Source organism: Convolutriloba macropyga, chromosome 3 (genome assembly GCF_964194025.1).
Source record: "Convolutriloba macropyga chromosome 3, txConMacr16.3, whole genome shotgun sequence".
NCBI classification, from domain to species: domain Eukaryota; kingdom Metazoa; phylum Xenacoelomorpha; order Acoela; family Convolutidae; genus Convolutriloba; species Convolutriloba macropyga.
In genome coordinates this window covers 18,283,732-18,299,754 of record NC_134470.1, presented here as the reverse complement: position 1 = coordinate 18,299,754, position 16,023 = coordinate 18,283,732, and the positions used below count along the sequence as shown (strand labels likewise).

Below are 16,023 nucleotides of genomic sequence, written 5' to 3'. Positions count from 1 at the left end.
TGCAACTTTTTTTGAAGCTCTAACCTAGTTGAGTTTGTACAGAAGATTTTTTTTGTTATATTAACGCGAGTTAAACTGTGATGTTTATGAATCTATAAAAAAGTTCTAAGTTCAATCTGGATTTTGATAATTTCGTAACTTAGTATTTTCCTCATTACTAAAGTAGCGTATAAATTATTTTTACATTGATTTTAGTTAATTGTTATGCTTACTGCCGTGGTTTAAAATAAACAGCGAGTTTCACAATATTTGTGGCCCTTTTTTGTGGAAACTTGTCTCTATCAGAAACAAGATTTGTTCATTTTGTCAAAAACTGCTTTTTTTTGAGTTTGCAGACCAATTATATGAAAACTAGACTTTCTTTAGAGAAATAGTTTTGGCGTATTTTTGCACAGTTTTCAATGCAGAAAATATCTTAGCCTGTAGTGAAATGAGCATCGTGTATTTCATTGGAAGAACAATTTTTAGGGCTTCAGTTTTTTTTTTCAATTGCGTCATCAGTTTGTTGATTGCGACTTTGTAAATTTTTTCCGTTTACTGTAGTTTGGAGAACTCAATTTTCTCAGTTTCAGCGACAACGTAACGGAGACTGGTTGACCCGTGTTTTTCTTTGTAGATAATATCTTTGTACTAGCAGACAGTATACAAGATAGTTTTGAATAATGGTGTCTATAAAAGCACTCCATCCTAATTGACGTATGTTAATCGATTTCAATATTTCTAAGTTGCATAAGTCCATCAGAGTTATCCTAAACATGATTCAAAGCTATCTAGTAGATTGTCTGCTAAAACGGCCAACACGATGACAGGTCGCAAAGACATTAATCATCAGCCTAAATTTGAGAACCGAAAGTTCTACAAATAAGTTTGCAGTAAGGCAAATTAACAGTTATCAAGTTGTATAGAGCCACGGGTTTATGTTTGATCCACGTGTGCGAGAAATAAATTTCGTATAGAGCCACAGGTACGATAAAAAATATTCTGCTTTCTGCAGTAAGTCGTAACCAGCTGTCGTAAAAGAACAAACTGTTTACAAATAATCCGCGTTGAGATATCCCTAGTGATCAAAGAATTCAAAATCTTGCAAGAATCTTGCAAGAAATCTTGCAAGATAATGCATAGTTCTTCCATTTTTCTTGCAAGATTCTTGCAAGAATTGAATTCTTCTTGCAAGATTCTTGCAAGAATTGAATTTTTCTTGCAAGATTCTTGCAAGAATTGAATTCTTCTTGCAAGATTCTTGCAAGATTTGAATCCGCTCATCACTAGGGATCAAATTATCCGCATATTCATACATTCCTTCTGCAATTTATCATCAATCAGATTTTCTCATGAGATCAATGTTAGTTCCGCAGAAGTTTGAAGATCTTTAAAAAGCCGCTTGGTTGGAACTGGAAAGCTTGGCGTTATTTTTTTAGAAAATGACGTATATGACCTGGCATTTTTTTTACTAAGCATATGAAAACTAGTTCAAATTTGTAATTAAAGTTGTGCTTTATTTTTCAGGTTTAGCATGATCATCTCTTAGTTATTGTTACGGGACTTAGCTGAGAAGTAACAAACAAAAGAAGATTTAAGTGGAGAGAGAAAATTTCCTGCCTGTCTGTTTACCTCAGGGCTCATCAGCGCCTTCTAATTTGTTTACTGCTCTTTATTGTTATTAGTTCTCTGACCCAAAACTTAGCGCATCATTAGACCGTGACCTTGGTCAAATATTGTTACTGCTTTTTAATAACTTAGCTCTATAACTTTATTGACGGTTTTCGACAATTTGTGGCATTAGAAAATTAAACGTAGCATTGACAATTTTAGCGTTAGAAAACCAAACTTAGCATTAGAAAATATAGCCGTATTGATCTCTTTTGCATTGAAGCATGACGAATAATTGTGGTTGTTATGGTACCCGTGTTTATCTAACTCTGTCTCATTAGCTCTCAGTTCTCGAATGTGCGACCATGTTAACTACCTTTTGCAGGGTCCCATTGCGCACTTTATTGCCCCTCTCTCAGACTTCATACCAGCAGCGTGAAATGATTTTGTTTTGATTTCTGTGTTTTGTTTTCTCCCTTCAACTTATAAACAAACGTGTGTTGGTGCTGTAACTAGCTCAGCAACAACTAACTAGAAACTTCAGTAGGAGTTGAGCCTGCCTTAGAGGTTCTTGGCGTGACTTAAATGAAAAACAAAAGAACCGCGCACTGTAAATTAACGTAAATTTATCGGGTATTGAACCTATTGAGTTTTTCAGCTGTCGCCTGGCGTTTACATTTTGATCCCTTCCAGTGAACTACTTCTTCCTTGAACAACTGTCTGAAATTGACAGTGGTAACATTTCGCTTTGACATGTCAAATTTGCTTTTCCCCCGATAAAATTTACTCAACTCAGAAATTTGTAAATAAGTAACGTAGTGTCATTTGCATTGAACAAACCGCAAATCTTGTTACTTTTAGAATATTTTGAAAAGTTTTTACAGATCAGTTGTGAACCTCTTCTGGTTTGATAATTTCTTTCTTTTCGTGCTCAGTCATTCTAGTAAATTTTAAGCGAGAATTTTATCGACCAGATGATCTTGATTAGAGCTTTGATAACCAGATTATATCGATTCGAGTTTTGCGTGGCGGCAAATTACTAGATTTGTCTCGCATTATCGATTTAGCTGCTGATTAAAAATTCGCATTTCATCTTATTTTAATCAATAATTTGTGGATTATTTATTTCGCTCTGTGCCATTGTGGTTCGGAAATTTTCTGGTTTTAATTCGCAGGATTTTGTTTCCCTTTTTCTGCTCTATTCTGTTAAGAATCGGTCATTTGATCAATTTTTCCTCAATTTTTGACCTCATTAGCCGTGAAAACAAATATTTTTGTCAGAGAGTTCAACAAAAAATATCCTTTATTGCCCAAGACTTTTTCCAACGGGCAATACAATTTTGCTCTTTTTCCCTGATTATATGCTTAATTGCGTCGAGCCTTTTGTATTCTAACTGCTTGTTTCCTTTCGTTCCTGTTATGCGAAATTTTCATTTGAGACGCTCTATGCATTATAGATAGATAGATATAGATAGATTGGAGTAGAAAACGACACAACATTGTGTTTGCATTGTGCCATAAGGTATTTTCATTACTTTCGTGGTGTGTATTGACTTAGTTTCCATTTTGCTGTTTCCATTGTTTGGCGTTGTTCCTACTCCCCAATTGCTAGTTTTTGTTCCGCCATTAAATTGCTTTGAACCAATTACCTGGTTTCGTAATCAATTACTGACATTTTGAGCTAAACCTGCGGAAGCAAACAGCGTTCTGCTTATTAACAAAATGCTGCTTAAAAATAGACACGCCTGCTTAGTAGTTTGTTTAGTTTTATACCTTTTCGTGTTGGTACGGGTCAGTTCGGGCAACGAAGGTATTCAGATATTTACTGGAGAGTTTCACGAAAACTCTTGTGAAGTGAGAGACAATGTGACTGAAGAGCTCAAAGGCAAAGACGGCAACAGGACAAGAGAAATATGCATGAGTTGTACCCTCATCATAGCCCAAGAAGCCTTGCAGGAGGGGGAGCCCATGATGATAGAACCCTACACTAAGCACCACAGATTGCACTTCACGGAGAGGATTTATTGTGAAGATTTGAATGACAACTCGACTTGTGTTATCAAGCCTGAGATCCGCATTGCAACGCCGAACAAGACAAAAACAAGAGAACAGGCCAAGGGATTTGAAATTATTATCACACAAATGGCCTTGAGCGTAAGCATAAACAGTTGCTTTTTTAAATCACGTATATAATTTCTACAGCCTCATAGCGTAATGTGTTTTATTATGCGAGTCGGGGATCGAGCTTTTTCGTTTTTTTTTTAAAAAAAAACTCGAATAGTACTCCGTGCTATTTGCTTGTACTAGTGGCGCTTTTTGTCAGTACTTGTGACATTCTATTCGCTTATTTAACAATTTTTTGTCTATGAGGGCACTAACTTTTATGCGGTCATTCATCGCATGGTTAAAAGTGTGCATAGTAGCAAGGGGGATTGGATATCTCGATTGGAGCGAAAACTCGATTGGACAAACGAAATTTCTGTAGCCATTAGGCAAAAGTCCTGAACTAAAGTTTTGTGGAAATTAGGCGAATAGCAATTAAAACTCTTGAAAGAGGCACTTCATAATCCACTCGATGCTGATAAGTTGTCAAGTGTTCCTGACAGTCGAATTTACATGCAAACGAGTCGCTAAAAGTACATGCCAATTGCATCATTTCTTCAATGTTTTCTTTACTCTGTAATTACAGCCAATTTTGCGGTTTAAAAATTAACAAGGGATGAATAGAAAATTTTTTATCAATAGCTTTAAAGTAAACAATACTGGTTGAAAAAATAAGGCGTGAAAACTATGGGGAGTTGGGGGTGAAATCACATCGTAAAAATGCCCAAAATTCAAAAAACCTTAGGTCAATCGTCAATTTTTGATGGTTTTTTAAGCTATTTTTCTTTGAAGTCAACTGTTATAGTCACTTAGTAAAATTATTTTAACAATAGGAAATTTCAGTACTCACTTTAAGTGTTTTAATTGCTTTTCGCTTTATCTAGTTTTTGCCTAATAGCCAATTACCGGTAGCAAGCAGACAACTTTTAATTTTCCAGTGCATCACCTAGAAAAAAGAACTAGAAATTAATAGGACCGATGCGAATTTTTCTCATGGTAGTTTTTTTTCAACCAAGATAAGTTTACAAACCAAAGAGAAGTTTTTTTGATCTTTTGTGCGACTGGAAGAGGAATGTTGGTGTTAATCTTTTTAATCGATAATTCTGTTGGAGTATATTGGAATTAGGAAATACTGCGCGTTAAAATGTAGTGGTTAGGTTCAACTGCTGGACAAAATTGAAGACCAGAGCGAATTTCGCTCAGGTAACGTTTTTAGGAGCTAAGTGGTGAAAATTTTGTTATCACTTGCATTTTTAAATGAGTGATTTCCGTTTAGCTCATTTCTCGCCGAAACAGTTCAATTAGACTGTAGTAGATGTTAATATTTTCTATTATTTGCGAGTATTTTGTATAGACAGTGTTGTGATCGATTTTCTCGTTTTTATCTTTGATGGGGATTGTACGCATTTTTAGCAAGTTTCAAATAGGATTGATTGGTAAGCATAGTTATTGAAATTCTTTTTGTTACTGAGTTAATCGTGTTTTTTTTTTTAGTTTTGGCAACTTGAACTCAACAAAATTTTGAACTCCACTTTTTATTTCTTCCATTTTGCAGTTTTTGCATTTAGTATTATGATCTTTCCACTAAACCACAGGGGGTGATTTTTGTGCTACTCTTTCTTGATGACTCTTTAGTTGCTGCTGATATTGGTGGCAATATCTTCTCGTTTGCGAATTTTGTTTGGTTTTATAAGATTATGATGTTATCTGCCTCTTGCATGTTTACTTGATGCTACTTGATAGTTACGGAGGTGGTACAAACTGTCTGGCATGTTGTTAGTAAAAATATTTTGCTTTCGTGTCAGGTTTTGGAACATTGCTGTTTTTGTTTTTTTTTTAAATCTTGGTTTTTATCTTTGCGACAACTGGTTAAGATCTTTTGCTGGACCCTGAAAAAGATTTCGTGGCCAAATCAAGTTGGTTAGAATAAACTGATGGGGCAGATTTTGAGTTATGTTGTTCGTAAGATATTAGTGATTTGTAATTTGCTTTCTTGAACCATAATGTTTTTCGATGAAAGGTTTTTTCTGCGTCTTCTATGTCAGTATTTGGTTTCTAGTTTGCTGTGGAATGTAGAAACAAACATTTTTAATTACAAATATTGGTTTATGTTTCAGGATTTTTGCTCGGAAAGCTTAGAGAAAGATTGTTTTGAATAAGAGTGTATCTTTGATTTTTTTCCTTTAGCTTTTTGAAGCTGGATGATTAGTGTTTTATTTTGCGGAAACCAACCTCGCAAACCAATCACTGTGAGATGAAATTTCTAGATGTAACAGTCTTTGTTTCATTAATAGTTTTTTTATTCTGGCTGGAATCCAAAACAATCACAGATGCGAAAGTATGAGAATTTGTACAAACGAACATAAATGATGTAGAAAAACCAACATTTTAAATCAATTGTTTTTTTATTGAATTGCAAAATCTACGATGATTAAATGAAAATATAGATAAAACTATAATGGTTTTCTACAATACACATAAGTGGCCGTAAAAATATCAAAAGCTATTTAATTTTATTTATTTATTTTTTGAATCTGCTTGAAGGGAGTTAAATTTATTTGCTGACCTTGATCTGAAAGTCTTTAGGTCATCTCTAGACCAACAATAAAAAGAAGAGAGAATTAGTGTGGTTTTAGTTCATGCTTTTTTCTTTGTGAGGAAGCAAAATTAGGTGGGAAACATGTTTTGTTCACGTATGGCATTTTCGAAGCAGTTTTTGTTTTAATTTCAGTACTATCGGCCAAAACTGTTAAATTTTGTGTGCGTGACGTCATTTGCTCTGCTTTGAGGTCAATTGCTTCACTCAAAAAAATGACTTCTGGACTCACTTAAAGAACATTTAGAATCTATTCTGTTTCGCCCCCCCCCCCAGCTTAGTGAGCATAAATCTGTTATGACCCCAAGGCTCACGTGCTATTTCTAACATAGTAATGTGCTATATAAATACACATAATTTGTTACTGGCAGTCATAAAAAACAATGGGGTGCCGAAACGGAATAGATCCCACATTTACTAGTTAAAAATCAATAGTGTGCATCTAAGTAGTGCCAAACGTATGTGCCCTAATTCTTGAGTATTAGAGTCTTGAGTTTTTGATTTCGTATATTAGTTTTGAAAAAGCTCTATTAGGGCTTTTTCTTATAAAATGTATGTGTCTCATAAAAATGACAGTCCGAATCTACCCAAAAGTCTAGTGGTCTGTTAAAGTCTATTAAAGGACTGGTGGTCAATCTTATTTTTAGATTTTTGTATTTCCACGGAAGGCCACAAGCGTCTATAGTGTCTATTTTTCGGCAATCTGCCGGTTATGTTACATCCAATTTTTCGTATGATTTTTGTCTGATCTTTTTCAGACGATTTGACTTTTTAGAGAAAAAAATTAAGTAGGAAGGCCCGAGGGCATCAAATCTCCGAGAAGTTCTCCAAGAACCTAACTAGATCCAAAATGTATTGTTAGTTTTGACTCAAAAAAGATAAAGCCCTGACTTGTCTCGGTTAAAAAATATTCAACGTTGCGCATGTGTAAACACATCCAGACAATTGTTATACGTAGCGTTATACAGTCATAATCGAGTTAGGTCCTCCGTGATCAGGCCTAAGGAGGACATGATTGATTGAGTGATTACTTGGGATGCACTGCATTTCATTCAATTATGGTGAACCGATTTCAATTTTGGTGTTCTTAAACCCACTTTTAAGAGGATTTAATCTGATGGGTTTTTGTACTGAAGATTTGTTGCACCGGATCAAACTCCAAGTGATAGACAAAATCTTTCGCGCAGAACAATTGGTCTATTTCTTTTATTTGATCATGATGTTTCTACGTCAATAAAACGAAACTACGCAAGCCTTTTTACCCATCAGTTTATTGAAACTCAATCTTCGACTTTTAAACTTCTTTTATCGATCAAAAACAATTGAATATTTTTTCTATTATTATTCATTGACAATGGAACCAACCGACGCAGAGAATGTGGCCAATGGTATCGTGAGTAACAACAACACTCAAACATCACAACTACAACAATTACAAACGGAAGTATCTAAGCTTCGTAAAACTATTCTCGAACAAGGTCAAAAAATTGAAATGCTAACAAACAATCAGAAATATTTGAACGATAGGCTAAGAGCACGGGAACGATACTCAAGGAATTTAGAAGGCATTTGTTGATGACCAAATAACTGATAAATTCGAAAACGAACCTGAGAACTCAAGGAAGCTTTTTGAATTTCGAGCATTGAACGCGTAATGCTGTTCGATTTGATCTTTCAAAACGGGATAAACAGATAAAGCCCAGCGGGCATTAAGAAGTTTCATTAGAGGCCCAAAGTGAGCTTTAGTAGTCCTTCAAGTGCTTAGAGTGGTGCAGCTGCTGCGATGGCCTTAATTTAAGGTTAAAAGGTCATTTTTAGGAGTTTTTGGGGTCAAAATGATGCAATTTTTCATGTTTTTTGTAATTGTTTTGAGTTTTTTGTTTGATTAGTCTTAGGTTGAAGTTTTTCGATGAAGGTTTATAGTTGATGAAGGCTTTTTGCGAATCAAAATTACTTGTTATGACCATTTTATGAGCTATATGTTTTGGTACTACAAACACAGACACGCAAAATGATACTAATTTTTAATATTTTTTTCAAATTTTTTGAAAATTTGTCATTTTTGAGTTTTTCTCGCTTCAGTGGTCAGGGAATCTCCTTTAAGGTTTTACAATAGGGCACTGCTTAGTTTCTAATTACAATGGATTGGTTTTCAACATTTTAATGTCTCGAATTTTAGCATTTTTTTGATAAAATCTGCAATTTTTGTAAAGTTTGCTAAAGTTTTGATATTTGTCCATTCTCAAGTGTAAAAAAAACCAATTCCGCAGTCTGATAAAAATTTACTGCATGGATGTTAGTTTCAGTGGATTTGTTTTTCAACAATTTAACCTTTCGAGTTTTAGAATTTTTTTTGTAAAATTTGCGATTTTCAAGTTTTTTTTTCAAATCATTTGTCTTTTAGTCAGTTTTTCTTGCCTCAGTAGCCAGGTAACCTCATCCAGGGATGATAGTATGTTATTAATTAGTTGTTTGGGGGCAATTGAATGGTTTTACACATTTTAATAGAACGAATTTCTATTTGATATTTGAAGTTTTTTCTAAAAATTATTGCCTATCGATCTTTGAGCCAACGAATGTTTATGGCTTGGAATTGGGTTACTGGATAGCCTCTAGAGACTTAGCTCCATTTAATTAAATTTTGCAATTGATTTCACTTTCAATTTTTTGGTCATTATCGAGTTAATCGATCTTCCAGGGCCAATGAATTCTTTTCAGCTCTTTTTCAGCAGATATAATACTGAGCCGATTTCAGAAACAAAAATTGGTTTTGAACATATTTTTGAAATACGTATATTTAAAGGGATCAAATTTTGCCTCGGCAGTAAAAGTTTAAGAGTTTTAGCAATGAGTATGTTTTTGTTTAGTTTGTTTGGTGCTCAATTTTTTGAGATGATTTTGTTTGTGTTTTGGCTGTCATTATTCAATTGATCTGCTGGTCAGGTAGAGTACTTCTAAGTTTTTCATTCAATTCTTTGAATTGTATTTCAGGACTTGTCCTGCTATGTTTTTTTACTTCGTCTAACAGATTTTTGTTTCGTCTTACCCTGCGTCCCGCGTTTTTATTTTCTTTAGGTCAATTGCGTGACTTACCACACTCAATAAAATGACTTCTGAACTCAATAGTGTGCATCTAAATAGTGCCAAACATATATGCCCTAATTCTTGATTATTAGATCATATATGCCCTATTGATTATTGAGTTTGATTTCGAATATTAATTTTGAAAAGCCTTATTAGGGCTTTCTTCTTATAGAGCTTGTGTCTCATAAAAATGACAGACCGAATCTAACCCAAAAAGTCTAGTGGTCTATTAAAGGACTGGTGGTCATAGCCACAAGCATCTATCGCGCCTGTTTTCCGGCAATATGCCGGCTATGTTTTTTTGTTTACTGCTACCTGGCTAGCTAGAAGACTTGTGTAATCTTCACATATTTGTGATGACTTCATGCTATGCTTATAGCCAAACTAGTTTGTGTCCAGTTTTTTTGTTTTCTTAATTTGCGGAGTGTTTTAATTTGGTAGCAACGTTAGGAATCTTAGGAAAATCTATGGATGACCAACATTCTTCTTGTAGTCCCATTTTGGGTCCCATTTAGTAGTCCCATTCTTGTAGTCCCATTTTAGTCCCAAGCCTACACAGTGATTGCCGTCCCCCAGGAAGCATTTTTCTCATGTCAAGATTTAGTTTCTAGCAGTTGATGCACCTCTTTGGTGATGTGATTTATCTTACATAAAAGGGCGACGAATTGATTGCTTTCCTGTATTTGGGGGAAGACCTGATTTAGATCAGATTGGGGATCTAACATTGTCTTTGATTTGAACACCTCAAGAAAGTCGAAGCCGCGGAAATTGTTGTTCCAAAAACGACGACTGGCATAGGAAGAATTGGTTTTTTGGAATCCGTTTTATTATATTATTTTGCCCTATAAACTCGCTTTTGAGAGAAAATAGAATTGCTCTGGTGCAAAAAATATAAAGAGATGCCAACTGTTCCTTTCCACACTATCAATTATTTTGATTGATAGCTATCGCACTATCGCCCGTACGCTAGTTGGTTATGTTGTGATTTGTTTTTAGGAGCCAAATAGCTGGGTGAAGACGAACACTGAAATCTTTGTAGAAGTGAAGATTAGCTCCTTCAAATTCGTTGACCTCGGATACCCTGACGTGGTTGTAGACTTCGTGCCTGGATTCAATTTCAAACCAAGCTCCAAATACGCGTTAGTTGCTATAAACCCTCGATGGATTGCTTCATTTTTTCAAATAGTTTTTGAACCCTCTGGCGATGAGGACACCTATAATCATAAAATTCTCATGTTTGTAGTTTACTTGACAAATACTAAGTTTTTTCTTTAAAATCTGTAAATATAACTCTTTGAGCAGATTGAGATTAGTTGATTCCAAAATGGACGGTCAGAACGACACAGTATTTGATTAAGACCATGATACAATGCAATAGATCCAAAAAAAAATGCGAAACACGCTTTAGAATTTTGATTAATTTTTACAAGAAATTATTTTTTTTGCTGTACAGTTTGACACTTATAGCATGAAAGGTATGGAGAATTTTACGAAAAACTAAGCATTCAACTACAGATTATAATTAAACTGTACCAAATTTTTAATAACTGTTAGGGTACTTCAGAAGGGCACTGACAATGACTTATGTATCCCGAAAACCATCGATTGAAAATTTTTATTTCATTGTTTGGCGCTTTAGAATAGTATTCTTAGTGAATACTGATTTTGTTATATTCTAGATAATATTGTTTTGTTATGGACCTAGATATTGACATGTGAAGTGTTCTGACAGATTTTGTGTCAATTTCAATTTTTAATCAATCGGTAAATTGTTCCATGGAAAAGGTAACATGGAAAGATGTTAAACTTTCCATTAAACTATATTTAAGTCAGCAGATAATCTGGTTTTGATCCAACCTGAGAATGACAAAGGTTGGAATTGCAAAATAGTGAAAAAGACGTTTATATTACAATTTTTAGCAAAAACACGCTGATCGTATTGACAGTAAGGTTTCTGCTTCTTTTCACCCCGGTTTATTTAAGCCCCCATTAATTTATCGCCTATTCTATATTCATCCCTCAGTCATTTAACTCCGCAATTTATTCGCCCTTAAATCGGTTTAACGCCGAATTTTTTTTATCTATTTCGGCGTCCCAATGAACAAATAGCAAAGCTTAAAGTTCAAAGGGCTTAAATAACACAAAACAACTGACCTCCAGTAATAGCTCTAAAAATGAATGTTCCGTCCCTGTAAATTTCCACTTATTACCACATTTTTTTTACATTTGTTCACAAGCAAAACAAAGTCAAATTTTCTGAATAACTTCTTCCTCTCACTAACGGCGTGTGCGCGCGTGACGTCATTTCTTACTCTCCCTCTCTCTAGCAAAGGTTTCACGATCATTTGCGTGATTAGATTTTCATCATACGTGACTTACTTCACTCGAAAAAATGATTTTTGCACTTTAAAAACCTGTAATTTGGTTTTGTTTAAGGTCAAAGGAACACATATGTGCAGTAAACGTCCCTAATTAGCGGCTTCTGTGGAATGAATTTTAACAAGCTCTATTAATTTTTTGCTGGATGTTTTTACCTAGCTTTTTGAGCGGAGTCGTTTTTTTCAATTTAGAGCTGTTTCTATCTTTGTTATACGGCACGCAGGTCTTTTCTTTCGCAGCTATTCCGGCAATCTGCAGGCTGTGTTGTAATTTTTCGAGTGTCCGGCTTTCCAATAAAATTACCGTGATTGTTCATCGCTTAAGAAAAATATGTATGCCATCTTTTGTAAATGCGTTTATTTTTACGTAAATGCGTTAACTTTTATGTTTGAAATTTAGAGCAATTCCAGGCAGTGGTATACTTATCTACTTTTTTGACAGGAAACTTATGACCTTCTACTACCAGTGTCTTTGTTTTTGGAAGAGATGGTATGGTATACTCAAAGTCGGCGACAGATATCATGCTGATTTCAAGATGCAATAAAACAGTTCGATAAAGAGTCCTTAGCATTATTCTCCAGAATTACGAGCAAATAATTTATATTAAAATTGGGAGTGAAACGACTGAGATTACGGGGTTAAAAGAATAGGGGTGAAAAAAGCACGATACCGAAAGATTGCTGTCGATACCGACAGATTGCTGAAAAAAGACGATTGCTCTCGGAGCAGATAGTGTACGTGCTCGTGCAGAAGGGACATGAATTGTTTGTTAATATACATCGCTGAGGCATTACTTGTATGTTCAAATACTCCTTGTCTTATCTTGTCTACTGTGATATGCAATTAAACAACGAGTTAAAAAGATGATATATATCACTTGGGGTAAAAAATAGGAATTATGTCAGTTATTTTAAGTATTATATGTGGGCTTCAAAATCTATCCCCAGTAGTTAACTGCAAGCCATTATCAATACAAAAAGACCGCACCATAGTTATGGCTTTTTTCTCGTAAAATGAAACAGATCTGTTGAAGATTTCAATAGGATTTTGACTTGAACCTTTGTTTGGACTTAGGTTTGTGTTGAACACACTTCCAAAGCAGCGTATTGGCAGCGGTGGTGACATGAATTCAGTCGAATTCTCCACTCACGAGCTGCCCTCTCAGCAGACACTGGACTCATTGTCATCATCTATTGAATCTTGGCCACAGAAGGAGGATCCCCAGTGCACTAATCCGGTATTTAATCCTTTTGTTTTTATCAACGAAAGCCATACTGTAGGGTTGTGGATTAAAAATAAAACAACAGCTGTTAGATTCCCACTGCACGTTTGCTATCCGGCCAAATCGATTACAGGTCGGTGTTTTACAAACATCTTAAAACCCAATGGTCGGGGGACAAAATTTTTCTGAAGGAAAAAATTTTTCTGTAAACTACCAAGTTTTAAGTCCTACCCCCTTCCCCCTCCGGAGATTAGTTAGATTCGTTTTTCAGGGAGGGAACCTGCTAACCACACTAGCAACTAATTAAAGTTAAATCATGCGACATTTTTAGGTGGCAAGTTTTGTCCTTTTTTCTTTCGATAAACATTAGAAAGTTTGGTTTTTTCAAACACTCAAGCCAGGATAGTTGATCATATTTTTGATTGCGCTTAGACTAATGGAATGGAAGGAAAATAGCGATAGCTAAATGCTAGCATCTTAGCAATTTCCCGCCAAACTGTTTAGTGGTTAGTATATACAAATATCTCAGAAACCAACGGCCATTGTTTTTTCGCTCTTCATTCGTTTATTCCAAAAATACACTCCAGAAGCCAAAAAAAGGAAAACAAAAATTTTATTTAAATTTGTCCCACAATACTTGATATATTCCATAAATATCGCACTAAATCAGTATCCAAGGCTGTTGCAGTACAGTTTTTTTAACGTTTTTGTCATATTTTGGTATTTGAAAAAATATTCTTAAAAATTGATAAAATTTTCAGTTATTAAAATTAAGAGCAATTTTTTTATATGTAAGGAGAGACCGAGAGAAGGATATTTGGGTAGTTTTACTTAGCTAGTACAATGATAAGAAAGCATATTAAACGATGCCCCTGCAATAGTCAGATTTTTTGAAAATGATACCTTAATTGTTATTGTGCTTTTAATCAACTCCCGTTGCGATGGCAACAGTAGCATAACTATCCGTGAACTAAAATGGTGAAGCCAGCATGATGGTTGAATAATTTGAAACATTTGCCAACACTGCGGTTGCGATTATACTGAAAAGTTTCCACTCTCTTCTACTGAACGGTTGCTATTTGAATTCTGTCAATAAATGAATGTTAGATCGTCGTAGTTTCTCATTAACACAGTTATGTAAGTTATGCAACTGTTGTTGTCGCATCTGACGACAGTTAAACGAGAACGATACGCGGTTGTTATCGCACTCTCAAAGTTATTGAACTACGCGGCTTTAGCTCGCGGTTACTCTGTATGGCGATAAGAACCTTGAGGCAATAATTATCCTCTGATTGATTTAACTTTTATGCTTCGATAGATATCATTGTTGTCGAGATTGGTTTTTATAATAACAGAGTTGCTAGAGATATTAACCCAGAATGTTTTCTGTACCTTCAGTAAGCATCTTCCTTTATGCTGCCTTTTATCACTGCTCTCAATTTTTTTTCTATTATGAAATGTTCGATTAAATTTTTGTCGAACTTTTGCTGCTTGGGAAAAATAATGCACCAAAGTGTTTTCAACAAACAAGTTTTTCTTTAAGTTTATGCATTGGTTGGTTTTCAGAGGAACGCGAGCTCGGTCTAGTGGGTTGCATTATTTTTCCAACGTTTTTTAAACACCGCTTTGTAGCCCTCAGGACCTGGTTTTGATTTATGTAAAAATATGAGAAATTTTAAAGGTGAGCTCGAAAGAAGTTCGAAGGAAAAATTGAAACGAAAGAATTGTTTTGAAAATTAGACGACCGTTATTTTTCATTTATGTTAATTGAAATTGTTCTTTTTGAAACTGCTATTTACCAGTCGTTGAGCGTTTCTGTAAATTGAAGAAACTAAATATTTCAGTGATTGTGAAAATCTTAGAAATAACAGATTTTTGTGAAAGATAATTCATAAAGTTTCCTATTTCTTTCAAACTACGCTTACTTAAAAGAGTGAAAAAGCCAAAATTCAAAATTTACTTATAACCAAGGTTTCCAAATGCAATTATTATGAGCTCTAATTGAAAGTTTTTATTGTTCCTCTACATGTTAGACACAATTAAAGGCAGAGTGAAAAATTGGCGGAGAAATAAAAAACAAATTAGCAAACGTACTTAATATTTGCCGCAAATCGCAATTCCTAATTTATTCAAAAATTAAATTTGTGTCCATTAAGTCCAGTCTTGAATCTAGATGGTAACACATCTGCGAGATCTTAAAAACGATTTGGTCGATTATGTTTATGAAACATCGAAGTTACAAAATATTTCGAAAAACTTTGCAAAATTCATCACGTGTCAACTTTATGATTAACAATCTAGTTTTCTAGAAAATTTTTTTGAAGATTTGAATGAATGATAAGGAATCTTAAGTAAAGATCCGTTGGCTGAGAGAATATTAAATTTGATTTTTTTTGGTGTCGGCGTTTGTATTTGCTTGCGTGTGGGAGTTATGTATGTGTTTACATGTGTGTAACGTGTAGTATATTTGTGTGTACTAATGCGAGGTTTAGAAAGAGAGAGTTAGTGTGAGAGGGTTAGTTCCGTTTAAGATTAGACACAAGTAGAGACAGAGTGAAAAACTGTCAGTAATGAAAAAGTAGAAAAATTACCTTGTATTTGCTACAAATTGGCGCTCAAAAATATCTGATGCTGGAGCTGCATGTTACAACATGCAGATAAGTTGCATGAAAGTTTTTTAAAAATTACATGTCCCCTTGTTTTTTTTTCGTGGTTTTGGTGATTGTATGCGTGCTTATTTGTCGGCGCTTGTGTGGGTGTATGCATGTATGTGCGTAGATGTAACGTGGGTGATATGTGTGTATGAGAGCGAGAGAATAAAAAATTGTTAACGTGTGAGTGGAGAGTGAGAGGGCTGGTTCCTTTGAAAGTCTGACTCAAATAGAGGTACAGTACAAAAACTGTCGGAAATCGATAAAATTAGAAAAATTACTTAATATTAGCTACAAACTGCGATTTTTTCAGTCATAAACCAAAACAATTAGTTTTTAGATCTCGCTGATTAATTGCTCTCAAACGAAGTTTGTAGCAATTATATTAGTCCTGTCGG

At 34.7% G+C, this 16,023-nt stretch overlaps 2 protein-coding genes across 2 annotated transcripts in view; both read left to right on the top strand.

The window, feature by feature from the left end:
• LOC142336027 (sperm-associated antigen 1-like) overlaps positions 1-16,023 on the top strand; it is a 286,466-nt gene that overhangs the window by 244,663 nt on the left and 25,780 nt on the right. The window lies entirely within an intron of this gene.
• LOC142336021 (uncharacterized) overlaps positions 1,502-16,023 on the top strand; it is a 33,140-nt gene continuing 18,618 nt past the window's right edge. Inside the window, exons 1-3 of the mRNA XM_075384496.1 lie at positions 1,502-3,744; positions 10,370-10,512; positions 12,827-12,989. Of these exons, the coding sequence (XP_075240611.1) occupies positions 3,313-3,744; positions 10,370-10,512; positions 12,827-12,989 (738 nt within the window). The 5' untranslated portion in view covers positions 1,502-3,312. The remainder of the gene's footprint in view (positions 3,745-10,369; positions 10,513-12,826; positions 12,990-16,023) is intronic.